This window comes from Eleutherodactylus coqui, chromosome 1 (genome assembly GCF_035609145.1).
Source record: "Eleutherodactylus coqui strain aEleCoq1 chromosome 1, aEleCoq1.hap1, whole genome shotgun sequence".
NCBI classification, from domain to species: domain Eukaryota; kingdom Metazoa; phylum Chordata; class Amphibia; order Anura; family Eleutherodactylidae; genus Eleutherodactylus; species Eleutherodactylus coqui.
In genome coordinates this window covers 295197862-295223666 of record NC_089837.1, presented here as the reverse complement: position 1 = coordinate 295223666, position 25805 = coordinate 295197862, and the positions used below count along the sequence as shown (strand labels likewise).

General features: G+C 44.0%; 1 protein-coding gene across 3 annotated transcripts in view; it reads right to left on the bottom strand.

The window, feature by feature from the left end:
* The window catches only part of LOC136572645 (lethal(3)malignant brain tumor-like protein 4), a 62358-nt gene extending 40219 nt beyond the window's left edge, over nt 1-22139 (bottom strand). The window contains exons 1-9 of one of the 3 annotated variants that reach the window (XM_066573409.1): nt 22086-22139; nt 18488-18592; nt 18218-18344; nt 18082-18142; nt 14727-14898; nt 6993-7047; nt 4591-4679; nt 3247-3351; nt 208-343 (exon numbers count right to left, since the gene is read on the bottom strand). In XM_066573409.1, coding sequence (XP_066429506.1) covers nt 208-343; nt 3247-3351; nt 4591-4679; nt 6993-7047; nt 14727-14898; nt 18082-18142; nt 18218-18344; nt 18488-18577 — 835 coding nt within the window. In that variant the 5' untranslated portion in view covers nt 18578-18592; nt 22086-22139. Of the gene's footprint in view, nt 1-207; nt 344-3246; nt 3352-4590; nt 4680-6992; nt 7048-14726; nt 14899-18081; nt 18143-18217; nt 18345-18487; nt 18593-22066 lie in introns of all 3 variants that reach the window. The other 2 variants (XM_066573429.1, XM_066573419.1) reach the window with 2 other exon arrangements.
* Between the last annotated feature and the right edge of the window lie 3666 nt (nt 22140-25805).

Genomic DNA, 25805 nt, shown 5'->3' with positions numbered 1-25805 from the left:
TTTGGGAATCTTGAATTTGCACTTTTAACAGGAAAGATTTCATTTGTCTGCCTTTTACAGAAAAACAGAAAACCAAAAAGGTAATTGCTAACACCGTTTATCGGGCAAGTACAAACAAATATGCCAAATTTCAAATAGAAACAACTGATGACAGGTTCTCTTTCAAAAAACCTGGTTACTCAAAAACAAAACGTTGCAGTGCGTCACCTTTTGGGGGTATAAGCTTATGTCCAGTTTTTTCGCACCATCCCACAGGATGTATATCCAAAGAATCAGCATTAACCCAAAAATCATAGCAGTCTGGATATCCATCAAAATGAAGTCGGATTCGATAACCTTGAACCTACAAAAAAATAAATAAATGTCAAAAATCTAAACTTTTTTTTAAACTGAAGATAGACAAAATGCGAGCAAAATAACATTTTATGTTTAACTAGTTCATTATAAAATACATTTAGTTGACTACATCTCCAGCTGCATATATAAGGCTGTACACCAAGAATCACTGTCAGACCATTCCAAACAAATCAAATGTAAACTAAAAAAAGAAAAGAATGGAGGCATATGGGTTCCATATGGTATGCTGTGGCATACTGGTCTATATTTCCTGTAATTGAACCTCTTGATTGTGCAAACTTGTAGGCTGACTAAGTTGGTGTCCCAGGTGGTCCCGATAAATCTGGCAACCAGGCAGGCAATGGAAGTGTGGCAATGTAGGTATTCCTGTGACGTCCTTGTTGTGTGAAGCCAAGCATTATCCTGCTAGAAAATGCCTCTTAGAAGTGCTGCTATGAAAGGCAACACATGTGGCTGCAGGATGACCTGAACATATTGCTGAGCGGTCATTGTCCCTCATACCATTACTAAGGATGACCGACTGTTGTATACGATGGCCCCCCCAGACCATTACACCAGCAGTGGGTGGCAGTGTAGCTCCACAGCGAAGGCAGGATTGAGGCTCTTATCCCTAGGGCTCCAGACACAAACATGCCCGTCGTCAGTGCCCAAACTAAACCTGGATTCGTCGCTGAAAAAAAATGTGGTTCCACTCTGTGGCAGTCCAGTTTCTTCTTTGATGACACCACTACAAACAGAGGCATTGGTGGGTGTGAAAATCAGTACATGTATTGGGCGCCGAGTGACCAATTGTCCTTCTGCCAAGTACCTGAAAATGGTTCTGACAGACACAGAGGCCTGTAATGATGGTTTCATCTGTCTCTGGATGGCGGACAACGAAACAGTTGGACACGCTTGTGCTAATCTGACAATCAGATGATCCTCTCTACTGGTGGTCTCTCGAGGGTTGTCCTGAGTTTGGTCGCCTTGTGTGGGAGCCCTCATGCATCCACAGGTCCCAACACATCCTAACAGTCTGGTAAGAATGGCCCAGATGGTGGGCAAATCATCAATATAACCATCCAGCTTCTTGCATTCAAATTAAGAACCCCCTCTCTTATTCTGTTAACTGGGCGCAATCTCGTTAATTGTGTCGTAGAGGCGCTTAGAGGTCAACAATCTCTACACAAGAGGAAAAAGAGGTCCACTACACACAAGTAACATCTTTATAGGCCATGGGTGTAACCAATTTTAGGGCCTCAGGTGGCAAGACTGTTCATCCCGCCACAACTCTAATCATTTGCATATCTGCCTGAAATATAACTACATGCCAGGTTTTGCAGCAAAACGACAACTCTTTCTAGGTGCTTGATTTTTTTTTTTTTTACAAAAAGAATGTATGTATGTCTCAGCCGCCTAGGTGTTAGTGCAAAATGCAGTATGTGTATGGTGCTCACAATATGCAGGCTCAGGAGCTGAGTTTGTGGTCTCCTCAGTGGGAGTCAGCTGTAACTTACAGCCAGACTCCTGCTACAAGATCGGAGCGAGCTCTGATCCCACCAATTTAACGCAGTGCAGACATAGGCATATATACAATTTAGAGAGGGAGGGAGCTCCCTACTTCACCTTATTCGCACCCTCGCAATCCGATTGCAGGGTCCCGAAGGTTGCCATGTATGGTGCTTTAATGTTGTCAGTTTCATCACTGACAGTAGTAGGCCTATAGAAAATATATATATATATAAATGTGGCATCACCGTAATCCCACTGAACTACAAAATAAGTTTAGCATGTTAAATATATCGTACGGTGAACAGAATGCTGGGGGAAAAAAACAATGTGAGTGTTGCAGTTCTTTATACATCTCAGTTCCCAAAATATGCACTACAAAATGATCAAAGAGTTTGTACACCTAAAATGGAACTACTGAAGCTTAAGCTCCTCCCAGAAAAAAAACAAGTCCTCAACAGTATTGTAGACAGAAAAATAAAAAATGTAATGGCTCTAAGAATATGGTGACAAGAAATACAGAAAAAACTGCTTTTCTGTGCAAGAGCAGTAAGACTTAAACAAAGTATATGAATTTAGTATTACTGTAATTGTTTCAATCCATGGAATAAAATTAACAAGTAAACTATATTGCGTGATAAATGTTGCAGGATAAAATGTAAATAGAAAACAATGCCAGAATTGTTGTTTTTGATCACTCTGCCTCCCAAAAACAACATAATAGGTAATTTTAAAAAACACGTTCTTTTCTACTGATATATCTGACTGTGACGGTAGATTTCTCTCTATTTGTGTTTTGTGTGTATTGTATAATTGCCCCCAAGACAAGATGGGAACTGCTAGAAAAACTTGCAAACTCAATTAAACTTGTAAGTTAAAAAAAAAGTAATCTACTCTAAATGGTACCAATGAACACATCAACTTATCCTGCAATAAACAAGCACTCGTAGACGAAAAATATAATAGTTGGGCCTCCCAAACACAGGCGTTTGCATAAACACTGCATTTTTCAACACTGCGTTTCAGCAGCGTTTGCATGCATTTTGGCAGCGTTTTAGCTACATTTTCAGCACAGCTAAAAATGCAGCCAAGGATGCTGAAAAAAAAAAGGAATACTCACCTGGCAGGCGCCGTCCGGGTCCCTGCTGCTGCTCTCCGGCGTGCTCTCTCGGTGAAGTTGTCAGCCTCCGACACACCATCTCTTGCTAGTAACAGGGTTGAAAACCCCGCCTCCAGCAAGAGATTGCATTGATTGGTTCCTGAGTGCTGGCTCAGCCAATCAAAACCAGTCCTTGATGCACCAATCACAGCCATTTAATCAATGACCGCAAGGCCAAAAGTGGTTGGTACTCTAAGGTATAAAAGGACAACTTGTTTGCAGCTGGACTTAGTGACTCTCACCTCTACAACAGTCAGGACACAGTACAAGGATGGATGCTCCAGATCTATTCCTTCTAACTTTAATCCCACTTTAAAGCTATTCCGTGACTGTGGAAAAGACTGGTGCTGAAAACGAAGAAAACTAAAGTTAAAAAGCAGTAAAAGACAACCAGAAACCTTGTCCTTAGTATTCATTTAGGAAAGATTTTTTATCAGGAGTTGAGTCGAAGACCATAACTTCAGTAAATGTACGTGTTTCTTATGTGGGACAGAAACGTATAAGCTGAGCATGCTTTCATGTGTGCTGCCATTTTTTAAATGTTTTAAGACTACTGTATATACTCGAGTATTAGCCGACCCGAGTATAAGCCGAGACAATAAGTTCCACCACAAAAAAACTGGTAAAACCTTTTGACTCGAGTATAAGCCGAGCTATACTCGAGTATATACTAGGTAAAAAAAAAACCTCCATACTCACCTCCCAGCCGGTATCTGTGTCTGTGCAACAAGCTGCTTGAATTCTCCCTGCTGTCATCCCCACCATCGTCTCTGCTTGGCTCTGTCAGTGCTGTGTAAGTGTAAGTAAGTGCTGTGATTGGATTGAGCTCCAGCCAATCACAGCTGGCGCTTGATCCAATCACAGCGCTTACTTACACAGCCCTGACGGCGGGGGATTTGAAAGCTGAGCAGGGAGATGACAGCGGGGAGAATTCTAAAGCAGCTTGATTGGCTGTGAATGATCGAGCACCGGCTGTGATTGGCTGACGCTCGATCCAATCACAGCTCTTACTTACACAGCGCTGACGGCGGGGGATGACAGCCTACAGCCTACCGCACCGCCGCCGGAGACACAGACGCCGGCTGGGAGGTGAGTATGGAGGTTTTTTTTTAAGCCTTCCCTGACTCGAGTATAAGCAGAGGGCGGCTTTTTCAGCACAAAAAAATTAGGCTTATACTCAAGTATATACAGTACTTTAGTAAAGAGAAAAAATTAACCGAAGGGCTGGTCTTCATTTAAATGCGTAGCATATTTTCAGTACCAGGAAAAAGCTTTGACTGTAGCACCAGAGTATGGGGATAGATACCAGAATCTGAGATAGCCGAACCATTTAAAACCAATATAAGAGCTAATGCCAATACAACAGAAATTAAGTTAAGAAGAAAACCTCCAGTATTCCACCTTTATTTGGAGCATCTAATAAATAGGACTGATCCATGAATCAGCGCCTTGTGGCTTTTATCAGCTGTTCTAAATAAGGAGGTAACACTACCGGATGTAGTACCGGACATTTCCCTGTTGATTCTGTAGCTTTTGCAATAATACAAAAGTACAGGCGAGCTGATCCTTAGTTTTACAAAAGTTACCTCTTTGAAGAGCTTAAGTGGCGCAGCTGGCATCTTCTCCTCTTCTAGGTATGAAACCCAATTCCATAGCTTCTTTTTTTGTGCAGATGCTTATTTAGCAAAAAGAAAACAAACATAAAATGAAGACGAATACTATTAAACATATAGTTAATATTTGACCTTATTAGGAAATGAGGGAACTATAAAAATACAAAGAATAGTTTGACCTATGAAGCTGTTAATATTCCTAACTTTATAGGTACACACAGCTATAGAAGAGTGCTGGAGTTCAACTTGGCACCTTCAACCCACACCCCACTTTCTATGCATTTACTACATTCTCTTAGCATCCTTTTATGGTCCCAGCAATAAACACGCCTGTACTTTCACTCAGCGAATGGAGACAGAGCGGGTGGGATATTGCTTCTGGCCACAATAAAAAGGCCATCATTCATAAATAAATGCCTGCCCGTTTACCCAGGCCAATCATCGTTTGTTTTTAATGCCTGAACAACGAATTCATTCATCATTCAGCCCGTGGCAGCATTTACACTGAATCATTATAGTTCAGACTCCTGCAGTCCAGCGAGAATCTGAATGATAATTCTTCAATCTAAGAGTTTTCCCCTTAGGAAACCAGATCTGGTTAAGCCATTTTGTCAGATGCTAGGTGTTCCTTTGCACTCTTGGTGTCTCCTTGCTACTCCCTCTTCCCCTCTTTTCTCCTCAGACTTCTATGGGAAGCATGTAACTTGATCTCTCAGTGAGCTGACAATCTGTCTCCTCTTTGAAGACAGATTTTACCAGTGAACTGCGTGTGAATGATCAGTACAGGAGGCAGAGAGAGGGGATACGTGGCGGTGGCTCATAGGTGGAGTAAGGCAATTTTCTCTAATAAGGTAGATTACAAAGTTTCTTATATTCACTTACACTATCGATTAATACAAAGTTTGTTGAAAGTACAATGCCCTATTATCTAGTAGCATGTTGGACTTCCTTTAGCCTTGAAACCGCAGCAATTTGTCTAGGCATAGATTCAACGATTAGGTGTAGAAATTATTCTGCAGAAATACTGTGTCATGCGGACAGGACAGCTTCTTGTAGATGCCGCAAATTTGCAGCTTGCGTCAAATTCTGACCCAACCATCAGCATGGAGCAACAGAAGTCTGGATTCATCTAACCAGGCAATGTTTTGGACATTGTGCACTCTTTTAACCACTGGAGTCTTGCCTTTCTGTTGATCTTAGATAGGAATGGGAGTCCAACTGGTTATCTGCTGTTATAGACCATTCATGCTAAGGAGTAATAAATTGTGCATTCAGACGTATCTGTTGAAGCACAAGCCTTGTATTTAGGTGCAATTTGTTTGACTGTACACCGCCTGTTTGTTAAGAGTGATCCTTTACACCTTCCCCTAACACCTTTCCTTAATGAAATGTTTACATCCACAGGATTCCTTTGCACTGGACGCTTTTCCTCAGTCACACCATTCTCATAATGCTATTTACATCATTGCATTAGATAGGTTTAAGGTTTTTGAAATACTGGCCTCAGTCTTGCATTAATGATCATGCTAGTTCGAAACCACATTGATCGCTTCATTTTCCCCATTTTATTGCGGATTCACACTGAACCTTATCCGAGGTCACGTGTCCAATTTCCTATCCTGCAAAACATGTCTCTGAATGCTGGCTGGCCACCCAATAGATATGTACAGAAAATAGAAAATGAAAATTTGGTATTGCTTTTAAATTAGTTCAAACAAATTATAGGCAATATATCCCTTTTAAGAACACTTGATTTTGGCCTTGAAGATGCAGCATATTTTTATATTTTTGTGTCTCATTGTGTTCCAGAAGATATAACTTCTTTTTTTAGTTTCTCACTGTTGCTGCCATTTATCATTTATTGTATTATAATGTATTGGAATACCCATGTATTTACATGTACAAGCAGCTGTTAAGGAATACCTAACAGCCATGTTGAACTCTATAGCAGGGCTGAAGAACAACTAGTGAAGTCACCCCCAACCCTCCCTTGTAATGTCATATTCCCTACTGGTCAAAGGTTAAATGGTTGGGATCCCAGCTGCCCCCATGCAACACCCCTTAGCCTTGACATCCTTTTATGCCCTGATGGCTGATCGCACAGGCACAAATGCTATACACCTGTGAACACAGCTCTGAAATGTAGAGTGCTTGCAAGTAACTACAAGCTCCCATGCGGTACATTTAAGTCACATTGGTTTAAGTTTAATAACAATAAGTAGCCATAATGTGCTTTAGATACAGACATAATACTGTAGATCCAAGTATGGACTTTTCTTGCATATCATTCAATTTTAAAACTGTAAAAGGGAAAGGAGAACATGTGGTGGAAGGTGAATAGATGGTGACAGCCTGCACTTCACATGCTCATCTACCTGATTTTCCATGCTTGGTAGTTTTTCCTCTCTTCTGGTGACCTCTGATTTTATCCTAGAAAAAAAAGCAAAACATTTGTAAGGTTAAACATTGAAACGGGTTAAAGTGTAAGACCAGTGATCCACTTAAAACCCCTAAACTATATGCACCTCAATATGCAAATTCAAGTTTCCAATCTAGAAATGGAATGCTCTTTTTAAATGGGCCCCAAGTAGTTAAACGTTTTATGGAGCAGGGAGCTAGTGAGTGTTAAAATAACAGTAACAGGTTAAGGCTACTTACAATGAACATCTTAGGTTTTACATGTTTCTTACATGACAGGTATAATTATTAGTGCGTAGTAATTATACATGAAGCTCAAGAAAATTTGGTTAATAGCTAAAGACAAAAACATCCTGGCTCAAAGCTTTGTCCCATTCCTGATCATCTTAACCCCTTAGTGACCAAGCCTGTTTGCGCCTTAATGACCAGACCAAATTTTGGAAATCTGACATGTGTCACTTTATCATAGAATAACTCCGTAAAGGTTTTGCATATCCAAGTGATTCTGACATTGTTTTTTCGTCACATATTGTATTTCATTAGGTGGTAAAAATAGACCAATAGAATTTGTGTATATTTATTAAAAGCTCCAGAATTGGGAAAATGTTGAAAAAATTGTCATTTTTTTCACATTTTCAACTGTAATGTGTTAAATATGTGCAAACATACTGTACACATTTTTTCATGAGATGTATATTTCCTTCTCTTTACTTTATTCTGGAAGCACAATTGAAAAACTTTAGGTTGCTTTTAACCATTTTTTAGGAGATGTACAAATTTAACATTAGTTATTAACATTTTGAGGAGCATTTTGCTTTCCTACACCAAGTCAAAATACCCCACAAATTACCCAATTTAAAAAAATATATCCCTGAATGTATTCCCTGCTGGGTGTTATAAGTATTTAAATCCCAATGGGTTTTTTTTGGATGTTAATGCAATTTAGAGGAGAAAAAATAAAATGTCATATATTTAAATGTAAGCATGTCATTTCAAAGATTTTCAATAGTGCACATAAAAATTTGCACCCCAAAATGGATACCCCTGTTTGTCCCGTATTCAGAAACATACCCATTGTGGCCCTGATCTTATGTCTGTATGCACAAGGGGGCCCAAACCGAAAGGAGCAGCTGGTGGCTTTCAGAACAGACATTTTGCTTGAACTTTATTTAGGCCCCATTGCCCACTTGTAGAGCCCTTGAGCTGCCAAAATGATAGAGAACCCCCACAAATGGCCCCATTTTTAAAACTAGACCCCTTAACCCCTTGAGTGGCGGGTTTCCTACCACCCTGTCGTGCCCACCAGGGCAGGTTTTTTAAAATGGTCTAATCATTGAATTTCAACTAGTTTTGCAGTTGCGTCTCAAGAGCCATAACTTTTTCATTTTTCCATTGACATGGCCATATAAGGGCTTGTTTTTTGCGGGACAAGTTGTGATTTTTTAAACAGGGGGGAGGAAAAATAGAAATGGGGAAAAAAGAAAAAAGGGGCCATGTCATTAAGGGGTTAAATAATGTATTAACTTCCTTCTCTGGGTCATTACGACGCACATGGATACCACATGTGTGATTGTATTTTTGATTTTTTTTACAAAGTAAAGGGAGACAAGTATTTTTTTTTAAATTTTTTTACTTTTTTTTTTAAAATTTTTTTAAAATTTTTTATTTTTTTTTGTCCCTTTAGGGGACTTCCACAGGGACCCATCAGGACCCCTGATCACATTCCGGGGGTCTGATGGTGACAGCCCTTTACATGCTGCAGTGACAGCCCTTTACATGCTGCAGTCACATAGACTGCAGCATGTAAAGTGTTAACACAGCAGAGATCGGAGGTTTTCTCTGATCTCTGCTGTAAGAGCTAGTACCTAGCTGTCCTCTGACAGCTAACAACCAGCTCTCCCTGCCACAGAGACCATCGGCTTGCTTCTGACAAGCCGATGGTCTCTATGGCAACCTGTAAACAAAGCAGGACATTGCCGACATGTCGGCAATATCTTCTGCTGGTTTTTCAAAGCCCTTGCACTGCTCTGTGTGGGTCTGTGCAGGCAGAGCACACTGTCACAGCTTGTGGCACTGTGCTCTGCAGCTCCCATAGTAATACATAGCCCGGAAATCTTCCGGGCTATGTTGCTATGAGCAGTGGAGCTCGTCACGGAACTTTTCCGGGCGTGCCACTCAAGGGGTTAATGAATTTATCTAGGTTTGTACTGTGTATTTTTACCTGACAGATTTTGAATGAATCTAAGCAAAGCAGAAGGAAAAAATATGATTTTCATTTTTTGCCAATTGTGTCATTTAAATTTTTTTTTCTACAGCACACAAATGAATGAAGACTTGCACCCGAAATGGATACCCCCGTTTGTCCCGTGTTCAGAAACATATCAGTTGTGGCCCCAATCTACTCACTGGACACATGGCTAGGCCTGCAATGGAGGGAACACCCTTTGGCTTTCAGGGCACAACTGAATAAATTCCAGGCCCCATTGCTCATTTGTAGAGCCATCAAGGTACAAAAACGATAGAACGCCCCCAAGTGACCCCATTTTGAAATCTAGACCCTTTTTCCCATTTATCTGTGAGCATTTTGAGCACGTATTTTTTTTATTATTATAAAGCAGGTGAAAAATAAAATATATATATTTTTTCACAAATATGTCACTTTCATAACAGTTTTCTCAGTTTCAAGCTGGAAAAACTGGGAGACACATCCCAAATGTTCAGCCATACCCCCATTGTAGCCCCAATCTACTTACTGGACACATGGCTAGGCCTATAATAGAAGGAACATCCACTGGATTTCAGGACACAACTGAATAAACACTTGTGCAGAAAAAAAATGGACTCCCTAAAAATAATCCCCCCCCCCATCCCCCCTTTTTTGCCATTCCCTAAATCTTAGATAAAAGTAATAATGTAAACTGTGTGATATGTCTGAAAATAGGGGTAATTACAGAGGCTGGTTGGGATGGGCATGTGGGGCAATAAAAGCGAGTATCGCTCCTCTTTCCATTCTTCCTTTGGGGGGTATTTCTTTACTTCAGTAGCAGGGATGGGGTGTAAAAGGCTTTGTAAGCTTGCTGTGGTCTCACACAGAAGGCGCTCAACAAGCTGCTCCTGGAACTGCAGAAAAAGCGAGCGTTTCCGGGGCTTCTTGTAAATTACGTATTACAGCTAGCGATCAGAATAAGGCCGGGTTCACACGGCCATACATGGAATCTGCTTGCAGAGGCACACAGTGGATCCCAGCTGTGAGACTTGCCGTGGCCCTGCGTATGGTGAGTAATGTACTGCACATAACTGCATACTCACACAGGCGGTCATGCGCAGTACACCTTTTTTGGTTTATATTTCCCATGCCGTCGCTTAGTGATGACACGGGTACTCACAGCCCATACGCAATTTATTTGTGTATGGGTTGCGGGTATATCGGCGACTATAGAGCATAATGGGCTCTAAGTTTGGGATATCCGTGGTGAAATAAAACATGCTGCTTCCAATTTTCTGCGAGTGGATTTCTGACCCGCTAATGTGAGTGGAATTGTGTAATCCAATGCATTTGATTGATCTGCGTATTACTGCAGATCAAATGCTTACGAAAACTCAATGTGTGTGAGACGGCCTAAGGTAGATCGCCAGCTTTTTATACCATTGGATAATGGTGATCACATAACCGGGGACCGCTCAGTGAGGCCTCCGGTTATTGCACTATGCTCTTGGCTACCTTCGGTAGCTGTCAGCAAGGAGATTTTAAATTCCCCAAGCCTTCCCTGGCTTCTGCACATGCGTCCGCCACTTTGTTGGTGGGCGCATGCGCAGAAGCCGGGGAGTATCTGTGGAGGCTGATCGTGTTGAGGTTCAAAAGCGGAGGCCTCCGGTAAGAAGTTTAATTTTCCATGGCCGATCGCATTGGTGAGGAGAGATGAAAGTTTAACTTTTTTAACTTTCCATTGGATAATGATGATTACGTCACCAGGGACCGCATATCACGGCTTCTCGTGAAATCTCCAGGTTCTCAGCTACCTTTGTTAGCCAGGAGCAGGGACAGGGTTCATACAGGTTTTTTTTAAAAAAATTCCATGGCTTTTCCATGACAAAATCTTGTTTTTCAATGACGCTCGCGGAACTCTAAATACATGCAATCAAAGGTTTATAGTTTTTTTTTTTGCATTTTCTCAGAGCGTGCATGATTTTCTTTTAATCAACAGATCAGATACTAACAGAGATTACACCTGCAACAGATAAAAAGTTAGGGTGGACACTCACTAGCGATATATTCTCTCTTGCGCTGCGAGAGCACGAGAAAACTCTCGCCTCGCAGCGCAAGAAAGACGCCGGTATAGGACCGGCATATCGCTAGTGTCTTCAATGGGGCAAGCGGCAGCAGCGCTAGCCCCATTGAAAACATAGGGAGAATGCCGCGGACTTCTGCCACAGCTGTGACAGGAGTTTCCTTCACCCCCGCGGGGTCCGCGGCATTCTATACCATTGCTTTCAATGGTTTCTGCCAAGCCCCGCGGATAATGAATGAATAATGAATAGCTAAGGGCAGTGTGTCATTGGCTGAGCGCTCAGCCAATAGCTAAGCAGTAGCTGCTATTGGATGAGCCCTCAGCCAATCTGCACAGCCCTTTCAGTAGGCGGGGATTTTTAAATCCCCGACTGCTGAAAGAGCTTAATAGCAGTGCAGGGGAGCCACCAGGAGGACGTGGCTGAGTGCCGGAGAGGTCAGTATAATTTTTTTTTATTTTTTAACACACTTTTTGCAGATTATATTTCAAGCCCTTCCCCGATAATCATTCCATGGGGCTTGGCAGAAACCATTGCTTTCAATGGGATTGGCAACAGTGCCGATCCCATTGAAAGCAATGGGATAGAATGCCACAGACTTCTGCCACAGCTGTGGCAGAGGATTCCTTCATCCCCGCGGTCCCCGGCATTCTGCTTCTCTTTTCAATGGGGCTAGCGCTGCTGCCGCTGGCCCCATTGAAATGACTGGCGATATGCCGGCGTCATGCCGATATCCCGGCGTGATGCTGGCTTTTTTCTCGCACTGCGATACGAGACTTTAACTTTAGTCTCGCATCGCAGTGGATTAAAAAACGCCAGTGGGTGTCCACCCTTAAGAGACTGTCAAGTTCGTAGCTTTTAGCACATGAAACAGTGAAGTTCAGTCGTTGCAAAAAAAGTCTTTTCTGGCGTCGACTGACGCTCTGATCATGAACTCCTTGCAGCTAAGATTAAGATCAAATTCCGTAGCATTAAGAAAGGTGCTCCATTTAGAAAACTCTACAACTCTAAAAACCCCCAATCATACTCTATTGAGCTAGCAAATCGATTCAAACTGCTTGACACATCAGAAAAGCATCCAGAGGACTATGGCACAATATACAGTCCACAGTTATGGAAACAGCCAGTAAGCATCTCACCTATAAGAAGCAGGAAAAACAATGCTATTGTTTGTCCTTGCAAAGCCTTAGAATAGCTGATAAAAACAGGGCAGCAAAGGCAGCCGGCAACAGAGACGAAGTTCGGGAAATAAATGCCGATTTGCAGCGAGTGGCAAAGAAATATAAGAAAATGGACTGGAATGAGCGCTGCAAACAACTCAAAGCAGAAGCCATGAAAGGCCATGTGCGAGGCCTATTATCACAGGTCATGATGGCCCGAAAACCTTTCTTGGCACACAACAGCACAATCAAAGGCAAAAATGGGAAGGAACTGAATGACCAACAGAGTATCAAGGATAGGTGGAGGGAATACACAGATGAACTATATACCTGCAGCCACAAACCTGGACCATTGCATGAGGTCGTTGTGGCAATGAAACAACTAGCCAAAACTAAAGCACCAGTCATAGAAAACATACCAGCAGAGCTATTGCTGCCAGTACCAATGAAAACCATCACAGCGCTGTGCCAGGCAGTATGGGCATCCACACAATGGCCACAGGACTCCACACCAAGGAAAGGTGACCCCCAGACTTGCTCCAACTACCGAACAATAGTCCTCAATACGCATGCAAGCAAGATCCTTCTCAAAATGATAGGGCAAAAACTGAGATCAGTAGTTGAAGCGGCATTCCCTGATGAGCAGGCAGGATTCTGGCGAGGATGCGATACCTCTGGCCATATTGCAAACCTGCATATACCATGGAAAAAGTAAAATCCAAAAAGAATATCTACATGTGCTTCATTGACTACATCAAGGCCTTTGTATCGGCACATCTAATCAAGCTAATAAAATCACTTTACACCAATCAATAAGTCACTGTGAGAACACATTATGGGGACACAGATTGGTTTGAGATTGGCAAAAGTGTCCAACAGGGCTGCATCCTCTCACTCTTCCTGTTTAAAGGCCCATTTACACACAACGATAATCGCTCAAAAGGTGTCGCTCAAGCGACTTTTGAGCGATCATCGTTGTGTCATTTACAGCGCAAGATGATCGCTCAAGATAAGCGATCAACTAGCGCTGCCAGCGGAGGATGCAGAAGACAAGCGGGGCGTCACCGGGAAGGGGCTAACTAAGCACGAGATTTGCGCTTCTCCTCAGAGCAGATACCAGTGTTCTAATAGTATTCTTTTGTTGCTAGGAAAAGCTGCAGGTGTTACTTATTTAACTCCATGGACTACCATATAAAATACTGTTGTGTCGAGTCCTTTGGAGCGTGAGGAAAAAAAAAGGTAAAAGGGGTTATCCAGGATTAGAAAAACATGTCTGCTCTCTTTCAGAAATACCACACAGAACCCATGGACAGGAGTGCTGCTGTTACTGGAAAAAAGGCAGCCATATTTTTCCAAATCCCAGGTAACCCTTTTAGGGTACGTACATACATAGCAGAAATTATGCAAGTTTTCTGAGGCGGAAAATTAGCACCAAAATCCATGCCACAATCCGCAACGGATTTTCCCCTTTTAAAGGGGTTGTCTCGCGAAAGCAAGTGGGGGTATACACTTCTGTATGGCCATATTAATGCACTTTGTAATATACATCGTGCATTAAATATGAGCCATACAGAAGTTATTCACTTACCTTCCCTCCGCTGGCGTCCCCGTCTCCATGGCTCCGTCTAACTTCAGCGTCTAATCGCCCGATTGCGCAGAAGGGTCTTCTGCCTTCGGCTCGGTCTGGCACGAGCGGCGTTCTGGCTCTGCCCCCTTCTACGCGTCATCGCGTAGCTCCGCCCCATCACGTGTGCCGATTCCAGCCAATCAGGAGGCTGGAATCGGCACACGTGACAGGGCAGAGCTACGCGATGACGTGTAGAAGGGGCGGAGCCAGAACGCCGCTCGTGCCAGACCGAGCCGAAGGCAGAAGACCCTTCTGCGCAAGCGCGTCTAATCGGGCGATTAGACGCTGAAGTTAGACGGAGCCATGGAGACGGGGACGCCAGCAACGGAGGGGGTAAGTAAATAACTTCTGTATGGCTCATATTTAATGCACGATGTATATTACAAAGTGCATTAATATGGCCATACAGAAGTGCTTAACCCTATTTGCTTTCGCAAGACAACCCCTTTAATAGAAGAGATGAAGTCTGCCGCGAAATCGCAGCAATGGCGCAAATTTTGAAGAACATTTTACAATGTGGAAAATCAGCACCATTTCCGCTATCTTTGTACATACCCTCGACTGAAGACACAAAGTTCTTGCGAGTAGACATGGTCTGAAGGAATTTTACTCTTTACCTCTTCATCCTCAATTGCGTCTTCTTCATCCCCTGAATCCATTAAAAGTTTTCTCTTCTTTCTCAGCCTCTGCGGGCGTTCATTCTCTGCGCTGGGTATAGGGCCTGCAGGACCAGTGGCTGCTGTAGGTATAACTGTCTGTGCTTCTAAAGAGGAGCTCACTTTTTTTTCACTAAAGCAAAACAAAAAGATCATATTATAAAAAAAAGTATCCTTTTTAGGGTTCTACCTGCAGACTTTTATGGCAAATCACTTTATTTTCTGCTCGCTCAGCTGTTTCTATATCTCCCACAGATTTTAACCCCTTAGTGACCACGCTATAGTGTTTTTACGTCCTGCAGCTGCAGGACGTGTATGGAGGGAGGTAGCGCCGCTATCTCCCTCCATACAGCGCGGGGCGTCAGCTGTTTATTACAGCTGACACCCGCGGGCAATAGCCGCGCTCGGCCGTTCGCGGCTATTAACCCTTTAAATGCCGCTGTCAATTCTGACAGCGGCATTTAAATCCCCAGAACGCTGTTTGGGGGTCCCGCACGGCCCCCCCGTGGTGAGATCGGGGGATCCGTGCAGGTGTCATGGCAGCCGGGGGGCCTAATGAATGGCCCCAGGGCTGCCTTAGCAGACTGCCTATCAAGCTATCCACACAGGGTGGCTTGATAGACTGCCTGTAAAAAAGCAGTATGACGTAATGCTATAGCATTACGTCATACTGCAGGAGTGATCACAGCATCGCATGTTAAAGTCCCCCTGGGGGACTTCAAAGTACAGTAAGAAAAAAGATCAATAAAGTTTTTTAAATTGTAAAAAAAAAAAAAAAAAAAAGTTATAAAAGTTTAAATCACCCCCCTTTTGCCATATCAATTACTAAAAAGTCTAAATCATAAAATAAAAATATGTATTTGGTATCGCCGCATCCGTAAAAGTCCAATCTATCAAAGTAGTGCATTATTTTTCCCGCACGGTGAACGTCATCCAAAAAAAATAAATAAAGAATGCCAGAAATACACTTTTTTAGTTACCCTGTCTTCCAGAAAAAATGCAATAAAAAGTGATCAAAAAGTTGTATGTACTCCAAATTGATACTATCGGAAACTTCAGGACATCCCGCAAAAATTGAGCCCTTGCACAACTACATCGACAGAAAAATAAAAAAGTTATTGCGCGCACAAAATGACAGAAAATAATTGAAAAAAATTAAATATCTTTAAAAAAAAATACAAGTACTACAGCAAAAAAAAACTATATAAGTTTGGTATTGTAGTAATTGTACTGACCCATAGAATAAAAATATCAGGTCGCTTTTGTTGCAGTTTGTGGAATGTTGTTTTTTTTCCATTTCTCTCCGCTAAGAATTTTTACAAAGTTTTTCAGTACATTATATGGTAAAATAAATAGTGCCATTGAAAAATACAACTCGTCCCGCAAAAAACAAGCCCTCATACAGCGACGCCGATGGATAAATAAAGGAGCTACGATTTTTTAAAAGGGAGTAGGAAAAAACAAAAATGGAAAAAAGCAAAAAAGCCTGGTCACTAAGGGGTTAATGGAGTAACCACCCATGCATGGCCACTTCTCTGACGGGAATAGAAACTGGGCAGCTCAGTTAAAAATTATTTCCATGTATGATAAAAAAAAAAATCATCAAAAATACAGGTTATAAGTTAACATTCCTACCAAATCAAGATATCTCATACCCACAGGATAGAGGATAACTTGCTGATTGGCGGGACTCTGGGTCCCCCACCGATTCATAGAATTCAGCAGCCACATGTCCTGAAGTGTGGGCAGTAGAGGACATGCATGTGAGCCACTAATTCATACACTTCAATAGGACCAAGAGATAGTCAAGCACTTGAACTCTACTGTCTTTGTTGGTGGCATTGAAGTGAATGCAGCAGAGGTACGCACGAATATCCCTGGCTGCCCACATATCAGGAAACATGGAGGTTGGATTCTAGAGATTTGTGGGGGATTCAGCAGTCGGACCCCCACCGAACAGCAAGTTATCTCCTATCCTGTGCATTCGGGATAACTTGCTGTGGTGGGACAACCCCTTTAAGTTTTATCTCTATACAAAAAAATCTGGCCATCCTGAGTGAAATCTGTATGGGAAAATGTGTGACAGTTCGTATGGTCGCCAATAGATTTCCCACTGTGATAGCTCCCTAAATTTATTTTGAGTTCTGAAAAACAAATATGCTTTGTGATGCAGCAATATGAGAGCAGGTGATGAATGACTACCTAACTAGGCATGTTTGTCATACACAAATCTTGGAAAGTTGGGCAAAAACCCCTATGAGAACTGTAATAGTGACTACATAAGCGGTCACTCATCTTTTCTAGAAAGCATGGGATGGGCTTTAAAGCCACTCTCACACAGCAGTGTGGCAAAGCTCTGCAATTTTAATCGTGGTGCCGTGAATTTACTTTCGTTTTTGTCCGCAGCTCCCTGTGGCCAACAGTGGGGTTTAACACATCTCATCGCTGATGAGATGCACTTAACGCAAAAAATAGAACAGACTCGCTTGAGAATCACGCTGCAATTGAGTGTATGTCTGCGAGGCTCCCATTGAAATCAATGGGACCATTATACCGCGCCGTATGGTATACCATTATCTCTAACAGCAAGTCTGTGTGTTTCTATTTCAGGCCTCCTTCCCTCCCCCTGCTCTCATAGACTTTAATGAGCAGAATGACTCATCTCCCTCCTACACTTCCTGTTCTATGTCTTGCTGCATCAAAATAACAAAGGTAGTATCACTTAAAAACAAGCTAATTGTCTCAGACTAATGAAGCACACTGTACATAGCTTAAGGCCCATTTACACCAGCAGATGATCACTCAAACGATAGTTTGAGTGACAGCTTTGAGCGATCATTTTGCATAAAGTATTAAGTAGCTACTCAGCTACTTAAGTACCAATCAGGTGTGCAAATGAAGCCTTCACTGAAAGCAGTTAATAGCCAGAGGCTACTATCTGCGCTCAGATCCTTTGTTCTCCAGGGTAAAACAATGCAATCAGCACTCCCCGTGGAGAACTGCTGATAAGAGCGAAGGACGATTTTTAGGTTAGCTTGAATTTAACGATCAGCTAACAGTGCCTGAAAAGCAGACGATGGGCGCGCATTTACACGCACCGATTATCGCTAAAACGATCGCCGATTAGCGATTTTTTAGCGATCAAATGGGCCTTTAGTTTGAGAATCATGTGGCTGTTTTAAATGTATAAAGAGCTGACTAAAGGAGGACTACCATTAGCACAATGTGCAGAGAGGCAAAGTGTGAAGATATACTAGATCATGCAACTTCAGGCGGGGTAAAAAACCTCAGGAAAGATCTGCATTCACAAACTTACTCAGCCTCCACAATTTCCTTTTTTTCCATTTTAATAGGCTTTTCTTCACTTTTTTTCATTCCTGTAGAAATCAAAATAAAAGTAAATTATTTATCATACGATGGTACATCCACAAATACACAGGACCATCCCATACCTTGTTCACATATAGCAGAGGTGGATCTCAGAATGGATTTGTTTGTCTCCTGGATACCAGCAGAAGAATCCAAGGTCTTGTCAGAATCCGTAATGATCTCTAGGGTACCAAACTCACTAAGCCGGAACTAAAAGCATAAGCCAAGCATGAGAAGGAGGAATCTTATCAGACCAGTACACATAGAGAACAGCAAGGTGGAGAAGAATATACAATATTAGGTGCTTTATTACAGAAGAGTCATTGAACTAAAAGATTTAATAGGTTTCTAACCCGTATTTGACTTCCAGGAAGGGTTGCAATGCCGTTGCTCCAGTCCAGAGCATCATTCAGGTCAAACTCTGGAGCAGATCCCTGAGACATCTTCCTCACCCACCTGAAGACAGATAAACTTGTTATACAAATTGTATACGTTAAAAAACAAAACTCACACAAGATTCTCACTTGGGTGCATGTAGCTTAATAAAAAAAACATATTATGTCTGTTAACTAGAGATGAGTGAGCGTACTCGCTAAGGCAAATTACTCGAGCGAGTATTGCCTTTTGCGAGTACCTGCCCACTCGTCTCAAAAGATTCGGGTGCCGGCGGGGGTGCTCGGGGGGGGGGGGGGGAGAGAGAGAGAGAGAGATCTCCCCCCCGTTCCTCCCCACTCTCCCCCGCCGGTACACGAATCTTTTGAGACAAGCAGGCAGGTACTCGCAAAAGGCAATACTCCCTCGAGTAATTTGCCCTTAGCGAGTACGCTCGCTCATCTCTACTCTTAACGCCTTAAGGACACAACTTATTTTAGTGCTTTTTTCTACAGAAAATACTATGATTATGCGCTCGCTGCTCTGCTCCGTCCTCTGTGTAGTGGCCGATGCTTGTAATTGCAGGCATGGCTAGCTTTAATTTCAGGTCATCAATAGTATTCTCCCTAGAAAACACCTTTAGGTCTTATCCACACAGGCATATTTTTCCTTAGTATTTTGTGAGCCAAAACCAGGAGCGGGCCCAAAATACGGAAGAAATGCAAAACTTCCCGTTATACCTTTTCCTTTCCTATTCCACTCCTGGTTTTGGCTCACAAAATACTGAGGAAAAATACGCCCATGTAAATAAGCCCTTCAGGACATGATGATTTTTGGGGGGATTTTCATCTCCACTTTTCAAAAGCCCTAACTTTTTCATTGAAATAACCATATGATGGCGTTTTCGTTCTGTGGTGAGAACTGTAGTATTTATTGGTAGCATTTTGGAGAACATATAATGTATTGCAAAACGTATCTTTTTATTGAAGGGGCAGCGTGAAAAAAAAAATTTTTTTTAATTAATTTCTGCCATTTTTAAAAAATACCATTCACTTTCATGGGGTATACATGACATGATAACTTTTTTTTCGGCAGGTTGGTACGATTACAACAATACCAAGACTATAGATTTTTTTATTGTGTACAATAAACCCTTTTATTGTAAAAAAAAATTTTCAATGCTGTACTCAAAGACTTAAAGGGGTTGTCCCGCCCCGAAACGGCTTTTTTTTTTTCAATAGGCCCCCTGTTCGGCGCGAGACAAACACAAGGGATGGGTTAAAAAAAAAAAAAAGTTTAGTACTTACTCGAATCCCCGCGCTGCGGCGACTTCTTACTTACCTTACCAAGATGGCCGCCGGGATCTTTACCCACGATGCACCGCGGGTCTTCTCCCATGGTGCACCGTGGGCTCTGTGCGGTCCATTGCCGATTCCAGCCTCCTGATTGGCTGGAATCGGCACACGTGACGGGGCGGAGCTACGCGATGACGCGTAGAAGGGGGCGGAGCCAGAACGTCGCTCGTGCCGAGACCCAAGAGAAGGGAGAAGACCCTTCTGCGCAAGCGCGTCTAATCGGGAGATTAAACGCTGAAATTAGACGGCACCATGGAGACGGGGACGCCAGCAACGGAGCAGGTAAGTGAATAACTTCTGTATGGCTCATATTTAATGCACGATGTATATTACAAAGTGCATTAATATGGCCATACAGAAGTGTATAACCCCACTTGCTTTCTCGGGACAACCCCTTTAAAACTTTTTGTTATTTTCCCATGGATGTGGCTGTGTGATGAGCTGTTGTTATTGGCATCAGTTAGGGGCACATAGGACTTTGTTGACCTCTTATTCTATTTTTTGGGAGGTTACGATTCCCAACGTGTTTCTTTTAATTAATTTAAAAGGATTGTTTTTTCCCATTCTCTTATATCCCTAGAGGGAACTTAAAGCTTATAATCAAATGATCACTCAGATAATATCTGTACTGCGGTGTAATATCTATAGACTTTATTGTATAATCCACGGCAGACCCATATGCCATTGAACCCACCTCCACAATTACTTTGTGGAGGGCCAATGAAATCACGGAGAGAGCTCCCACGCTGTATTAACCCTGTACATGCCTTGGTTAACATTGACAATATAGTGCATTTTGGGCAAACCTCTTTCTTCCCGTAACATGTGTGTACATCAGGGACCAGGAACTACTTTAATGTGTGAATAGCTGGAGACACAGAAATGACAATGTTGTACATAGCCTCCAGCCGGCAGAGGAGGAGGGAGCTAAGCTTGCTAACAGCGGCTGCTATGCATTCACGCGATTTAACGCCCGGATGGCCGCGCTGTGTTAGTGCAGCTATCAGAGCTCTCAAACGGGGCTCCTGTGAAAAAGCCCTTAACTGTACTCCTTGGACACGCAAGCTCTAAAGGCCCATTAGACACAACGGTTAGCACTCAAATACCATCTTTTGAGCGATAATCATTGCGTCTAAACGTGTGGCCCTTGTGCGCTGTTCGTCCAGCGCTCATCTCCAGCCTGCTAGATATCAGCGATGAGCCTCACCAGCACCGCCCGCTGAGATTTCGGCTGATGGCATTCTCTCTTATCCGCCAGTTTTTTCCTTTTTAGCTCTCGTTTAACAACTTGCGCGTGCGGTGTGATTTAATGGGTCTGTTAAATGGAAGCTGAGATGGATATAAGGACTAGTTTCCGTGTGCGCCGGCCCACGCCGAGTACAATGTGAAAGAAAAAGGGTTTCAGTTTTTCGGATGTGAAAAAAAGTGTCATTATCATTTCTTTTCACAAAAAATCTGAAACGTGAAACTGAATAAGTCTCATTGAAATCAAGCGCGATTTTACTGGGTCCATTCTTCTCCGCTCTCAGCCTCATTCACAACTGTGCCGGCGGTCCCTCCAGAGCTGCGCTCCTTTGCCTAGAAAGGCCGGACGGACCCCAATGCAGCAACAGAGTCTGTTCGGTCCTGCATGAGCTTTGGTGTTCAGCTCTGAGGACGGGACTGAACAGGAACGGCCCGAAAATGAGGCCTGAAAACACAATTATCCAACTTTCTTTGTAACTGCAAGGTGTGACCTACAAGTACACGCCAGTCCTTGTATGATGGAGGGACTGCAGTCAGCAGCTCCCCAGCCGGAGAGCGCAGCTACAAGTATACATACACCAGACTTTAGTGTTCAGGCCCCTCTGCTGCGCGGCGGCCACAGATGGGGTTCGCACTCCACTTCATACACGCTGTAGGTAAATAGCTCAGAGGCTGCAGTGACCGCTACTGCCCACTAGAGGGCGCGAACTCCCTCAGGTAAGAAGATGTAGCCAAAGAGTTCCAGTAGTGAAATAGTGGCCGTCCTTAAACTGCTGCACTCTATCCAGCAGGACGGAAGTCACCCCCTATGACAGAGCAGGCGGCACATCACTCACTACCCAGCGGGTGCAATGTCTGCCGCCGGGCCGCACACAACTCGTCTGCTCCGCTCGCCTAAACACACAAGTCCCTCTTATCCGCCGCTGGCGCCCACAAAGTAGAAGTCTACTATTTACTAACTGTAAAGCAAAACTCCCCTTTCACTTTGCAGGGCATCACTCCTCACCACTCTTGTCCCAGAGCCGCCTCTTCCACCATAAGATGGCGTCAAGGGGCGGCCCCTGCTAGCACCCGCCTGCCCAGCTCTTATTTCCAAGGCAACTACTCCGAAGCCATCAGCCTCTAAGCAGCTGGGCCGCCCCGGTCTAAGGTGACAGCCGGTACTGCTGCACATAGCCCCGGACACTGGGGGCCGAGCAGTGCGGTGCCCCATGTACAGGGCTGTGGTGTGTGTACACCGGCCCCCCATGTACAGGGCTATGGTGTGTGTACACCGGCCGGTCATGTACAGGGCTATGGTGTGTGTACACCGGTCCCCATGTACAGGGCTATGGTGTGTGTACACCGGTCCCCATATACAGGGCTGTGGTGTGTGTACACCGGCCCCCCATGTACAGGGCTATGGTGTGTGTACACCGGCCGGTCATGTACAGGGCTATGGTGTGTGTACACCGGTCCCCATGTACAGGGCTATGGTGTGTGTACACCGGTCCCCATATACAGGGCTGTGGTGTGTGTACACCGGCCCCCCATGTACAGGGCTATGGTGTGTGTACACCGGCCGGTCATGTTCAGGGCTATGGTGTGTGTACACCGGTCCCCATGTACAGGGCTATGGTGTGTGTACACCGGTCCCCATATACAGGGCTGTGGTGTGTGTACACCGGCCGGTCATGTACAGGGCTATGGTGTGTGGCCCCTCGAGTACAGGGCTATAGTGTGTACACCGGCCAGTCATGTACAGGGCTATGGTGTGTACACCGGCTGGTCATGTACAGGGCTATGGTGTGTGTACACCGGTCCCCATGTACAGGGCTATGGTGTGTGGCCCCCCATGTACAGGGCTATAGTGTGTACACCGGCCCCTCATGTACAGGGCTATAGTGTGTACACCGGCCCCTCATGTACAGGGCTATAGTGTGTACACCGGCCCCTCATGTACAGGGCTATAGTGTGTACACCGGCCCCTCATGTACAGGGCTATGGTGTGTGGCCCCTCATATACAGGGCTATGGTGTGTGGCCCCCCATGTACAGGGCTATAGTGTGTACACCGGCCCCTCATGTACAGGGCTATGGTGCGTGGCCCCTCATATACAGGGCTATGGTGCGTGGCCCCTCATATACAGGGCTATGGTGTGTGGCCCCTCATATACAGGGCCATGGTGTGTGTACACCGGTCCCCCATGTACAGGGCTATAGTGTGTACACCGGCCCCTCATGTACAGGGCTATGGTGTGTGGCCCCCCATGTACAGGGCTATGGTGTGTGGCCCCCCATGTACAGGGCTATGGTGTGTACATCGGCCCCTCATGTACAGGGCCATGGTCACCTCTCGCCATCTCTATCACCATGTACCTGTCTGATAGATGGGCAGCCATAATCTCAGGCAGCTCGCAGGAATTGGCAGACTGTTGTGAATGCTAAGTAATGCCTGTCCAGATGCCAGCCGGCTGGTAAGACGAAAGTAAGAGCAGTCACTATGACGTTAGGCTCCACTCACACGGGCGAGACGTACAAAAGTCACGCAAACATGAACTCCATTCTTTTCAATGGAGTCCTACACATTAGTGATGCTGGGAGGGAAGAAACGCTGCATGTCCTATTTTTCTTGTATTCCTCAGAACGCAGCGCCCAATGTCTTTAATAGAACATCCAGGCCTCTCCCACGGGCGGCAGCCATATCACCGTTTTGTACACGCCATTTTGTTGCATCAGTGATGCATTTTTCTTGTGAAAAATATCACATGGCTGCCACCTGCGATAAAATTGCGAGCGCATTAATAGGTGTTTCTAAGGTTAAAATGTGTTGCATTACACGAAAATCGCAGGTTCGTGCCATGCGATGTGATAAACAAGGAGGCTCTGTAGGGAACATGGGCTACAAAACATCGCGGTAATACTCAGCATGCCGCATTTTGTTTCTAGCAACATAGGATCCGACAAACCATCGCTAATGTCAAGAAAGCCATTGGAAGCCATGGGCTTCACATACGCGCGTTTTGTAGTGCTGCCACATCGCTAGAAAATCGCACGATTTTTTAGGGTGCGTTAAAGCAGCCTCAAACATATGCCATGATGTCCAATATTTGTGTGAGTAGGCTCTCCTGATCCAAATGAAGTCCATCTTTGGGCTCAGACGAGCGTTTTTGTACGCGCATGTTAGGCACGTTTGCGAATCGCATCTATTAGAACCAATGCTTTCCAATGAAAGCAGACACAGTGCGAGGTTTCCCATTGAAAACAATGGAAAACACTTGCTGATTCTCTTATGCGCACAAAACAAGCGCCGGAGGCTCATAGTTTCACAGAAGTGAAGTGAAGCGCTTCTGCATAAAAAAACGTTTTGCATCAGCAGGTAAAAAGCGAGTTGACAAGCGTGATATCCCAACCTGATATTTCACTTGCCTGTGTGAATGTAGCCTAAGACTACCTAGGGCCAAGAAACTCAACCTAATATCGCGCTTACCAACGTTCCTTTTTTTTACCCCAATGTGAGGCATTTTTCTGGCAGAAACCCCTTCCATCACTTCTGTGAAGTAGCGATCCTCCGAAGTGGCTTTCAAGCGCGTTAGAGTATAGGCAAGTGTTTTCAATGGGAAACCTGGCACCACACTCGTGTGCACGTCACACACTGCCAGGAAATTTTGGCCATTTTGCACCTTTGGTAGCCTGGACAGTTTTCACTAGAGATGAGCGAGCATACTTGATAAGGCAAACTACTCAATCAAGTAGTGCCTTATTCGAGTACCTGCCCGCTCGTCTCTAAAGATTCGGGTGCCAGCGCGGGTGACAGGCGAGTTGCGGCGGTGAACAGGGGGGGAGCGGGGGGGGGGGGGGGGAGAGTGTGAGAGAGAGAGATCTCCCCTCCGTTCCTCCCCCCTCTCCCCTGCCGCTCCCCGCCCCCTGCCGGCACCCGAATCTTTAGAGATGAGCGGGCAGGTACTTGAATAAGGCACTATTCGCTCGAGTAGTTTGCCTTAGCGAGTATGCTCGCTCATCTCTAGTTTTCACATATACAACTGAAACGTTATACACAGCAGATGCAGGACATACAGGATCTAATGACTCTCCAGCCACACAATAACATCCTCTGGCTTGTCGAAGAAATGGGTACAGTTGTCCTTGATAATTTTTAACTTAGTCGGGTACAACATTATATAGACTAGCTGTTTAGAACAGGATGCGATATGAGCGATCAACACAAAAGATGGACAAGGAGCCCGATTCATAGCATTCCTTAAGAAATGAATCAAAATATTCACAGGGATTTTTCCCCTCATCTTCCTCCTGTAGTCCTATTAGTCTGATGTCACATCTGTATGAGCGATTTTTCAAGTCATCTACTTTCTTTTTTTATATAAATTAGTTATCTTAAACTTTTTCTTTTTTTTCTAAAACAGAAATCCCATTAGGGGATCAACACAAATAGCAATTCAATAATGCAAAACAGGTAGTGAATAATGCAAATCGTGACATCCTCTAATTGAGAATAAGGGATTGTAAAATTCACTAAGCAAAGCATTCGCAGTCTGTAACTATACCATTCAATAATGGTAATTGCTGAACCACTCGCCATAATTTTTGAAAATTCCTGGAGAACAGGAGAAGTCCCAGAAGATTGGAAAAGGGCAAATGTTGTCCCTATCTTCAAAAAAGGGAAGAAGGTGGATCCAGGAAACTACAGGCCTGTGAGCCTG